Source organism: Ornithorhynchus anatinus, chromosome 9 (genome assembly GCF_004115215.2).
Source record: "Ornithorhynchus anatinus isolate Pmale09 chromosome 9, mOrnAna1.pri.v4, whole genome shotgun sequence".
Taxonomy (NCBI): Eukaryota; Metazoa; Chordata; class Mammalia; order Monotremata; family Ornithorhynchidae; genus Ornithorhynchus; species Ornithorhynchus anatinus.
Genome location: NC_041736.1, coordinates 33,969,072 through 33,981,155, shown reverse-complemented (window position 1 = coordinate 33,981,155; position 12,084 = coordinate 33,969,072). Strand labels below are relative to the sequence as shown.

Below are 12,084 nucleotides of genomic sequence, written 5' to 3'. Positions count from 1 at the left end.
TTTGGCAGCCCGGATACGCTGCTGAAATCGGTTCTGCCCGTCTCCCGCAGGGGGAACCAGGTGCGCTCTACCTGCTGAGAGGCGGGGCCGGGTCCTGGGCGTCTGCATCTCCTGCCGGGCATGAGGCAGCATGTGGTAGCGCTTGGCTTCGTTCACGAGGTCCCGGCAAGCCTCCGAAGACTTGATCAGCTCCTCGTTGTCGACGACGTTCAGCAGGTAGCTGGGGTGGATGTAAGGCAGGCGGACCACGGCCAGCAGCTCAGCTGCGTACTGGAGGAGAGAAAACACACACATGGCTCAGAGAGTTTGGACTGCACCCCCTCCCTTCCTCCTCCTTCTCCTCCCCGCAGTGTCCCTAATAGTCCGCTCAGAGGTTGACACGACGAGTCCAAAACTTGTAATTTTGCAAGGTTATCCAAAAGCATTGGTCTAGTCAGGAAGAAGTTGGACTCGCAGAGTAGCAGTAACAATAATGATAATAATTAATAATTATGGTATTTGTTAAGTGCTTACTATGTGCCAGGCACTGTACTGTGTCCCACCTGATTTGCTTGTATCCACCCCAGTGCTTAGTGCAGTGCCTAGCATATGGTAAGTGCTTAACAAATGCCACAACTGTTATTATTAGCTGGAAAGCCTGGTGAGTTCTTTCCTGAGTGCCAGGCAGAGGTTTATTAGGGGCTGCTGGTCTGATTCTCAACATCAGGGGTGTTCATTCACTCAATCAATCATATGAGCACTTACTATGTGTAGAACACAGAACTCTTAGAGTCAGAGGGCCTGGGTTCTAATGCTGGTTCAGCCACTTGCCTGCTGTGTGACCTCAAGCGTTTGGGAGAGTACAAAACAATATTGCCCCTGCCCACAGCAGTTTACAGAGGTTGGGGGTGGGGGTGGGGGGTGATTCATTCAATCTCAATCGTATTTACTGAGTGCTTATTGTATGCAAAGTGATCCCACTTCCCGGTTGATTTGCATTTTTCTTTGTGATGAATCAGGTATTGGCTCTGACCCAACTCACCCTGTGTGGATGGTCCCAGGGCAGAGTCCATTACAGCCCACTTAACAGAGATGACTCGCTTTCAACCGGCCCCTTCCTGATAATAATAATGATAATTATGACATTTCACTTACTATGTGCCAGGCACTGTAATAAGCACTGGGGTACAAGCAAGATCATCAGGTTAGACTCAGTCCCTTTCCCACACAGGGCTCAAGGTTTCAATCCCCATTTTACAGATGAGTTAACTGAGGCCCAGAGAAGTGAAATGACTTGCCCAAGGTCACACAGCAGACATGTGGCGGAACTAGGATTAGAACCCATGACCTTCTGACTCCCTGGTCTGTGCTCGATCCACTAAGCCATGACGCTTCTCCTGGTGCTCCTGATCCTTCCCTTCTCCCAGCTCTAATGGCATTAAGAATCCGGTTACCATTATCCTCGGCAGGGGCGACCGAAGTCAAATAGCCCTTCAGCTCTCCATCTGTCTCATCTGGTTCACGCAAGAACGCCTGGTCAGCCATGGTTTGTCTGTGCACTGGACCAAGGCTAGCACTCTTTCCCCAGAACTGCCCAATTCCCAGAGGAATCCTATTAGCAGTGACATATATATGCTATATTTAACATATTATATTCTATAATATGCGATTTACTATATATTATAATATCTTAATAACATAGAAAAATGCTATTTGTCTTTGGAGAATTTTCCTGCCTCCTCCCTTGAGATTGGGATACAATTTTTCAAGACAAAAAGGCACAGTCCTCATTAGAAAAAAAAATAATCTTTTGGTTACTGTCCCCTCCCTCCTTTTTTTATGGCTCTCCTTTTTTTATGGTACTTGTTAAGTGCTTACTATATGCCTGGCACTACACTAAGCACTGGGGTAGATACAAGCTAATCAGGTGGGATCCACTTCACGACTCTCCCTCCTCAAATGTGACAGACAATTACTTTCCCTGACTTATTGAAGGCACATCTCTTCCAAGAGGCCTTTCCTGACTAAGTCCTCCTTACCTCTTCTCCCACTCCCTTCTGCATCACCTTGACTTTCTCCCTTTATTCATTTCCCCCTTCCCAGCCCCACAGCACTTATGTACATATCTGCAATTTATTTATATTGTCTGTCCCGACCTCTAGACTGTAAGCTCTTTCGGAGCAGAGAATGTGTCTAATTGTTATAATATACTCTCCCTAGCGCTTAGTATAATGCTCTGCACACAGTAAGTGCTCAATAAATATGACTGAATGAATGAATGACCCACATGGGGCTCACAGTCTTAATCCCCATTTTCCAGATGAAGTAACTGAGGCACAGAAAAGAGAAATGACTTGCCCAAGGTCACACAGCTGACAAGCAGTGGAGCTGGGATTAGAACCAGGTCCTTATGACACCCAGGCCTGGGCTCTAGCCACTAGGCAATGCTGCTTCTCCTCCTTATATTACTATGGAGTCCTGCCAGGGTCAGTGAGGATTACGCAGAAGGAAATGAATGAGGATTCACAGGACTGACCCACTTCTGAACTTTAAGACGTGTGTATTTGCCTGTTTTTTGGTTGTTTTTTTTCTCTTTCCCCTCAACATGCTCAATCCTCTTGGAAAACCTACAGGACTCTGGCCCCGTGTAGGCTGGGGGCTGTGTCTGTCTGATGCAATTTGTTTCTACCCTACTACTTGACACAGTGTTTGGCACAGAGTAAGTGCCAAATACCAACTCTAATTGGATTTTCCACCTGAGTGATTCTTCTGTTCTGCCTAATAATGTTGGTATTTGTTAAGCGCTTACTATGTGCCGAGCACTGTTCTAAGCGCTGGGGTAGACATAGGGGAATCAGGTTGTCCCACGTGGGGCTCACAGTCTTAATCCCCATTTTACAGATGAGGGAACTGAGGCACAGAGAAGTTAAGTGACTTGCCCACAGTCACACAGCCGACAAGTGGCAGAGCTGGGATTCGAACTCATGAGCCCTGACTCCAAAGCCCATGCTCTTTCCACTGAGCCACGCTGCCTATAGTATTCTCTGACTGTAGAGCCTGTTTTCTCAGGGGCATCTGTGACAAGAGATCTGGGATAAGGTGCTGAATGGACCTTAGCATACGAAGAGTACTCCAACGGGGAAGTAGCATGGTCTAGTGGAAAGAGGACAGCCCTGAGAGTCAGAGGGCCTGGGTTCTAATCCTGGCTTAGTCACTTGCCTGCCATGTGACTTTGAGCAAGTCACTAAACTTCTCTGATGGCATACTGGATAGAGCACGGGCCTGGGAGTCAGAGAGTCACAGGTTCTACTTCCGGCTCCGCCACTTTTGTGTGACGTTAGGCAAGTCACTTCACTTCTCTGGTCCTCAGTTACCTCATTTGTAAAATGGGGATTGAGACTGTGAGCCCCATGTGGGTCAGGGTCTGTGTCCCACCCAATTACCTTCTATCCACCCCAGCGCTTAGTGCAAAATAAACACTTAAAAATATCATTATCCTTATTATTATTATTTTCCTAATTTTTAAAGCAGAGATTAAATATGTTTGGGCTTTTTTCATGGTATTTAATTGTTTACTATGTACCAAGAGTCCCTGTCCCACCTGGGGTTCACAGTCTTAATCCCCATTTTCCAGATGAGGCAACTGAGGCAGGGAGAAGTGAAGTGACTTGCCCAAGGTCACACAGCAGACAGTGGCAGAGCCGGGATTAGAACCCAGGTCCTTCTGACTCCCAGGCCCAGGCGTAGCTTGCGCAGCGCCACATGCATTCTCCTTACTGCCAGTCTTGTTCCCCGTGGGGCGCCGAGTGTAATGATTAATAAGTGTGCAGGGGTGCAGTCCACTGTGAAGCATGGAAAAGTTTTTACGTGAAGGACCCATTTACAGCCAACATGATTACAGCACGGTTGCCTAGGCCGGGCCTGGGCGTGAAACCCAAGCAGGCTGTTGCCACGGTGGCTCCTGAGGTCTTCACCATCCAAGTAGGCCGCTATTTTTCAGGATTTCCGCTAATAATAATAATTATGGCATTTTTAAAGTGCTTACAATGTGCCAGGCACTGCACTAAGTTCTGGGGTGGATACAAGCAAATTGGGTTGGACACAGTCCCTGTCCCATATGGGGCTCACAGTGTCAATCGCCAATTTACAGATGAGGTAGCTGAAGCACAGAGAAGTTAATAGACTTGCCCAAGGTCACACAACAGACAAGTGGCAGTGCTGGGATTAGAACCCATGACCTTCTAACTCCCAGACCCATGCTCTATCCACTACAACATGCTGCTTCGCTGTGAGATCCGTTCTCCTCACAGAATACACCAGGGGGTTCTTTTTTCAGAATCTTTCACCCTTGATAGCCTAGATCCAGCACGCTTTTTTTTTACGGTATTTGTTACACACTTTCCATGTACCAGGTACTTTTCTAAGCACTGAGGAAGATACATAGGATAGTTACAAGGTAATCAGGTTGGACACTGTCCAGATCCCACATGAGACTCACAGTCTTAATCCCCATTTTACAGATGAGGTGACTGAGGCATAGAGAAGCGAAGTGACTTGCCCAAGATCATATTTCCTTAATGGGAGGTCAGGGACAAGTACTTAGGTCTCCTGATTCCCAGAGTTTTGCTTTTATCACTGAACAAATATCAGGGGCTGCTATTAGCCAAACCAATCTCATAAAGTGGTTGCTTGTTGCTAGGATCCTGTCACAAAGTGGATATGAACACAAAGAAAAGAATAAAAGCTTTGCTAAGTGCAAGTACTATTTAAGAGTCAAACTTCACATGTCCAAAAGAGAACTCCTCATCTTCCCACCCGAAACCTGTCCTCCTCCTGACTTTCCCATCACTACAGAGAACACCACTCTTCTCCCTGTCTCACAAGCCTGTAACCTTGGCATAATCCTCCAGTCATCTCTCTCTTCAACCCACATATTCAGTCTACCACCACATCCCATCAATTCTACTTTCCCAACATCGTTAAAATCTGCCCTTTCCTCTCCATCCAAACTGCTACTATGCAGCACTTATCCTATCCCATCTTGACTACTGTATCAGTCTCCTCACTGACCTCCCTGCCTCCTGTCCATACTTCACTCTGCTCCCCATATCATTTTTCTACAAAACTGTTCAGCCTGTGTTTCCCCACTCCTCCAGAACCTCCGGTGGTTGCCCACCCATCTCCGCATTGAAGAGAAACTTCTTACCGTCAGCTTTAAAGCACTCAATCACCTTGCCCCCTCCTACCTCACCTCACTGATTTCCTACTATGACCCAGGACCTAACTTTGCACCTCTAACGCCAATCTACTCACTGCACCTCAGTCTTGTCCATCTGATCGCTGACCCCTCGTTCATGTCCTGCCTCTGGCCTGGAACTCTCTCCCCATTCATATCAAGCAGTCCACAACTCTTCCCATCTTCAAACCCTTATTAAAATAATATCTCCGAGAGGTCTTCCCCAACTAAGTCTTCCTTTCCCCTAGTCCCTGTCCCTTCTGTGCCACCCTTGCAGTTGGATTTGTACGCTTTATTCACCTTCAACCCCACACCACCCATGTCCATAACCATTATTTATTTTAATATCTGTCTCCCCGCTCCAGACTGTAAGCTCCTCGTGGGCAGAGAACATATGTATTGACTCTTTTATATTGTACTTTCCCAAGCACTTAGTAGGCAGCGCTCAGTACAAGTATTCAAATAATACCACTGATTGATTGGTAGGTGAACCAGAAGAGGACAGAGTCAGAGAAGCCCAGGATAGATAATGCTTCAAGGAGAAGGATGTGGTAAATGATGCCAAAAGAAGTCAAGCAGTCAAGGAGGATTAGGATGGAACAGAAGTTGTTGGATTGGAGATTTATCATGGAGTCAAATGGGCGGAAGACAGATTGGAGGGGGTCAGGGAGATAATTGGAGGAGAGGAAGTGGAGGCTACAGGTGTAGACAACTTGCTCGAGGAGTTGGGAGAGGAACGGTAGAAGGGAGATGGGGCTATAACTGGAACGAACCGTGGGGTCAAGGGAGAGATTTTTGTTAGTATATGGGAGACATGAGCATGTTTAAAACCAGTGAGGAAGAAACCATTTGAAAATGAACAGTTAAAGATGGCAGTCAGGAAAGAAAGAGGGGTTGGGGTGAGTGTTTTGATAAGGTGTGAAGGGAAGAGGTCAGAGTTTCAGATAGATGGGGTTAGAGTTTGAGAGGTGTGGGGAGATCACCTCTTGAGATACTGCTGGGAAAGTTAGGAGACTCGAAGAAGGGGCAGGAGGAGGGAGGGCCTCCAAGGGAGCAGGGGAGCTGTAGATGGAGAGAGAATTAAGGTAGGCACTCATTTATCTGAAGGTCTGGGGTGGTGGTAGTCCTGCTGGAGAATAGTCAGATAGCCTCCTGAGGTCCTTTCAGTCCACAGAGTCAATGATTCTAGAAATGTGTATCGACAGTGTGTCTATTTTCCTTTTACAACACTTGCTTTCAGAACGGCCTCCCAGCACACCGGAGGGTGATCCTGTCACCACTGGCCACTCGCCTCAAGCTGGGTTTCCTTTGTGAATTAAACTCTGTGACTCTTACTAGCCTGCAAAGCAGACCGTTGGGAGGGAGCCTAGATAGAAGGGTCTATGGCTCTGTGTTCCGATAACTAACTGCCTTTAATTTTCATTCTACGCCAGTGGAGAAAACTCTAGAATCACATTAAACAAAACAACTGAAACTGTCTTCACTTTTAATCCCTTGATGAACCAAGTCCTCCTAGGTATGCTTTGAAGCGCTGCCTTCGTGTCCAGATGTGGACTATCGGTTTCCAATGGTCCACAGCCCATCTTAAAAAGAAATACATTTACTGCTACAGAATCAAATTCCTTACCCTGGAAAGCTATCAAGATTTTTGACATATTTGAAGAAATGCCCAGAGAGGTCAAAATAATGTTTCCCTGATGCCTTGCGGCTCGGCCGTCTGTATATTTTACTATTCTTTTACACAAATGATTCTTTGTACAATCTGTCTGAAGAAACATATTTCAGCAAGCAATACAAATACAGCCGTTAAATTAGCCATATTAAGATAGGCCTTCCTTTTCTACAAACTGCTGTTTCAGCTGTATAAGTAGAAGCTATCTAATTGAAGCAAGGGAATCTTTGGTTCTCCAACAGACTCTTCTATCGTTTCCACCAAACTTGGATTCCAAATCCTCCAAATGTAGAGACTTGCCCTCTCCACCCTACTCCACTCCAAAACAGCTACTCTTAATGAATATTATTATTGTTAAGCTCTTAGTATGTGTCAAGCACTGTTCACAGCCCCCATCCCACATGGCTTTATAGTCTAAGTAGAAGGGAGAACAGGTACTGAACCCTTCTTTTATTGATGAGGAACAGAGAAGTTAGGTGAATTACCCCAGGTCATGCAGTAGGCAAGTGTGGAGCTGGGACCAGAACCTGCTTTCAAGACAAATCTACTTGGATGTACTCCTGTCACCTCAAACTTAATATGGCTAACACTGAACTTAACTTATCTTCCCACCCAAACTCTGTCCTCCTGCTCGGTTTCTTAGCTGGATTTCAGCTGAGACCCCCCAGTCAATTGTATTTATTGATAAACTGATTGATAAATACAATCAATTGTATTTATTGAGTGCTTAGTGTGTACTAAGCACTTGGCAGAGAGCAGTATAACAGAGTTGGTAGGCACATTCCCTTCCCACAGAGAAGTCACAGTCTAACCATAGCTGCTTTATTGAGTTTTAGGGGGCTACTCAGCACCTTGTTTGCCACCCTGTCAACTCCACCCCCTCTCTCACATCCTTCCTCCTGTCTGGAACTCCCTCCCACTTCAAATCCACTCTACCACAGTTCTCCTCATCTATCAAGCCCTCCTGAAAGCCCATCACCTTCTGGAAGCTTTCCCCAATTCAACTCCATCCTTCCCAAGTTGCCTCTATCCAATCACAGCCATTAGCATTTATATTTATACATCCGACGCTCATTCGTATTCTCAACATAGATTAACTTGCTGACTTATCTATTTATCCTTCCATACCTTTGCTCTTAAAAGCCCGAGCATTTTTCTGGTAGCTTTGAGACTGTCTTTCTGTGAAGTTCCCCCACACTCCGGAGAGAGGAAGGCAGGAGAGTCATTCCATGGTGGCTCCTCTCTGAGGGAAGTGCAATTCATGCTGTATATGGCAGGATTTAGAGGTGAGGCAATCAGAGGCAAGGATTGAGGAGGAAGTACCAAGGCCAGGTAGTTGGGGAAGGAAGGGATATTCATCTGGTAACATCACGCTTCCCCATTAGATTGTAAGCTCCTGGAGGCAGAGGCTGCATCTCTTATTCAACTGTACTTCCCCAAGCTCTCAGTATAGTGCTGTGCTCATAGTAGATGCCCCCCAAAATGCTATTACCTGATTGGCTGACTGTGAGAGGCCAGAAACAGAGCAGATGTGGGGGTGGGGGAAGGGGCACCACAGTGACTTGCCACGTTTATACACTGGGCTCCGACTGGACTTGAGAAGATGGGAGACGGTAAGGTCATTGTGGGCAGGGATGTGTCAGTTTATTGTTAATTGTACTCTCCCAAGTGCTTAGCACAGCGGTCTGCACACAATAAACAAATACCACTGAATGAATCATATGTATTGTGTGTTTATCGTGTGCAGTCAGACAATTAATCACATTTATTGAGCGTTTACTATGTGCAGAACCCTATACTAAGTGCTTGGGAGAGTGCAGAATATCAGAGTTAGTAAAACATTCCTTGCCCACAATGAGGTTACAGTCTAGACGGGGAGACAGACATTAATATAAACAAATAAGGATATGTGCAAAAGTGCTGGGGACTAAGCAAGGGGTGAATAAAGGAAGCAAATCCAAGTACAAGGTGACGCAGAAAAGAATGGGAAAAGAGGAAATGAGAGCACAAGACACTATAAGAAAAGAGGAAACATGGTCCCTGTCCTCAATGATAGCCATGTAAGTGACCCAGCAATAGTAATAATAACACTGTTATTTGTTAAAAGTGCTAACTCTGTGCCAAGCACTCTACTAAGTACTGGGATAGATATAAGAAAACCAGGTACCATAGCTTAAGTAGGAGAGAGAAAACATATTGGATTCCCCATTTTGCAGATGAGGGAAGTGAAGCACAGAAAAGTTAAGTGATTTGCCCAAGGGCACAGCGGTGGAGTGAGGATTAGAACCCAGCTCCTCTGACAACCAGGCCTGGGATCTTTCTAACTAGGCCATGATATCTCTGCTCTCCCCTCCCTGTTCTCTGCCTCTCTGCAGGCAGTCTTGGCTGACTGGTTGGGGCTTCTACCTGTAAGGTATTTTAATGCATAATTCCCCTGCGAGAATGTAAATTCCTGGAGAGCAAGGACCGCGTCTACCAACTCTCTTGTACTGTACTGTCCAGAGAGCTTAGTACAGTGCTCTGCACAGTTAATGCTCAATAAATACCACTGATTAACTGACTGATAGCCAGGAGAGGGCCTCTTGGCCTTTGTGACCACCCGGTGTGATGGCAGATTCATGGGTTCTTATCCTGGCTCTGCCACTTGTCTGCTGTGTGACCTTGGGCAAGTCACTTTACTTCTCTGTGCCTCAGTTACCACATCTGTAAAATGGGGATTGAGACTATGAGCCCTACATGGGGCGGCCACTTTGTCCAACGCGATTTGCTTGTATCTACCCAAGTGCTGAGTACAATGACTGGCACATATAAGGGCTTAACAAATACCATTATTATTATTATTATGGCAGTTTAGCACATGGACCTCCGAAGCTGAAGGCCATGGAATCTGGCCAAATTCAGGCCTCAATTATCTGTATAATTCATGTGACCAGACTCAATCAAGGAGCAACCCCTCCTAAAAATCCTTTGAGATCTTCACCGAACCACTCAGAAATAAATAGCGATGACGGCAACGTCAGCTGACTGGGCCATTTCAAAATCGATCCATCAAACCCTCTCTTCATAAAAGGTTTCCTAAGTTGCTTTCAGCTTCCTCTGATTCCTGTTCTCTGAAACCTTCTGCCCTACAGAGGAAGGGATGGTAGCACTTGGGCTCAGATTGCCCCATTATTTTCTTACCCATGCCGTCTATCAAATAAATGAAAAAAGGAGCATACATTTATTTTATTTCTTTTTCTTTTTTTCTTTTTACCTTCCCCCTTAGAAATAATTTACTCTCAAATTTCTCAAATCTAGATGTCATTATGGAAAATTTAAGGGTGGTTTTCACGGTAAATCAAAACTAGCAGCTGTTCCATTCAGAAAACCGAGCTTCACTCTGAGCAAGGGCTTTATTGCAACCAGCAGGGTCTGAAGAAATGAGGAAAAGTAAGAGCGACCACCCTTGAAAGCCAGCTTCACAAGGGATCATATTTGAGAGTCAGTGAAAAAAGCCTCTCAATCATTTATACAAATAGCTCCAAGACATCTCTGCTGTGTGACCTTGGGCAAGTCACTTCACTTCTCTGTGGCTCAGTTACCTCAGTTTTAAAATGGGGATTAAGACTATGAGCCCCCTATGAGACCTGGACTTTGTCCAGCCAGATTAGTGTGTATTTTCCCCAGGGCTTAGTGCAGTGCTTGGCACATAGTAAATGCTCAACAATTACCATTAAAAAATGCTCATCTCCATAGATACACACAGAAAATTAAACCTCCGTCCAAACAATGGCTTTCACCAAACATCCTAGCGGGAAATGGAGAGAACCGAAAGAGCTACCACCAGGGCACTTGGGCCTGGTAAATACGGGCAGCGGTGTGAAATGTGACCACCAATCCTGGAAGCAAAAAAAGAAGGGGCAGCGGTGGGGACTGTGGGAACTGAAAACTGCCATTCAGGCCATCAGATATCCGGGAACTTGGAGTCGGAGAAAACCCAAACGTGATGATGAAAAATTGGCCTAGATATGAAGGAGTTCTCTGGATTCTACTGAGGGGAGTTGACATGATTTTTCTGTAGACCACTGGCCTCTACCTCCTCTGTCCAAAGCTTGACCCGAGACAAAAATCCCCCTCTACTGGGAAGCTCCGTGGCCTAGTGGAAAGAGTCCAGGACCGCGAGTCGGGAGTCCTGGGTCCTAATCACGGCTTTACCATTTACTTGCTGTGTGACCTTGGCCAAGATGCAGCTTTTCCGTGGCTTAGTTTCCCCGTCTTTAAAAAGGGGGTTAAAGACCTGTTTTTTCCCTTAAACAGAGAGCACTATGTGATAGAGGGACTGTGTCTGATCATATTGACCCTAGTGCTTAGGATATAATAAGACGTTAACAAATATCACAATGATTAACAGTTATAGTGGGCGGCCTCCATCCACGTCAAAGGGGATGTCCTGGGGAGGAAAGAGGGGGCCAGAAAGTTGCATTAGCTCAGCTCCCCCCTTCACTGCCAGCATGGATCCTTTATTGATAATACTAATTATGGTGTCTGTTAAGCGGTTACTATGTGGCAGGCACTGTACTAAGTGCTTTGGTGGATACAAGCAAATCAGGTTGAATACAGTCCCTGTCCCACGTGAGGCTCACAGTCTCAATCTCCATTTTACGGATTCGGTAACTGAGGCCCAGAGAAATGAAGTGACTCTCTCAGGGTCACAGAGCAGACAAGTGGCAGAGCCGGGATTAGAACGCGTGATCTTCTGACTCCCGGGCCTGTGCTCTATCCACTACACCATGCTGCTTCCTTTACCCCGAAGGGCCAAACACAGCTGCTTCTCCCTGGGTCTCGTCAGCCCTGCTCCGAGCCTCAGAATAGAACTTTTAGGAACACACAAAGGCGGCCAACAAGCAGACTGTTTTTTACTTTTCTCTTCTGTGTTCTTCTTGTCCATGATAGCCCCACCCCAAAGGCTGGCATGGGCATCTCCCCACCTCATCTCTCCTCTGGATAGAAGCATAAGCTCAATACGGGCAGGGAACACATCCGCTAATTCTGCCGTATTGTAATAATAACGATGGTATTTGTTAGGTGCTTACTTTGTGGTAGGCACTGTGTCTCACCTGACTTGCGTGTATCCATCCCAGCACTTAGGAGAGGCTTGGCACCTAGTATGCACTTAACAAATACCACCATGATTATTATTACTACCCTGCACACACTC

General features: G+C 46.1%; 1 protein-coding gene across 3 annotated transcripts in view; it reads right to left on the bottom strand.

The window, feature by feature from the left end:
• Positions 1 to 12,084, bottom strand: part of KLHL29 (kelch like family member 29) — a 525,589-nt gene that overhangs the window by 31,042 nt on the left and 482,463 nt on the right. For all 3 annotated transcript variants that reach the window (XM_029072272.2, XM_029072273.1, XM_029072271.2), the window contains exon 9: positions 72 to 270. In XM_029072272.2, the coding sequence (XP_028928105.1) occupies positions 72 to 270 (199 nt within the window). The remainder of the gene's footprint in view (positions 1 to 71; positions 271 to 12,084) is intronic.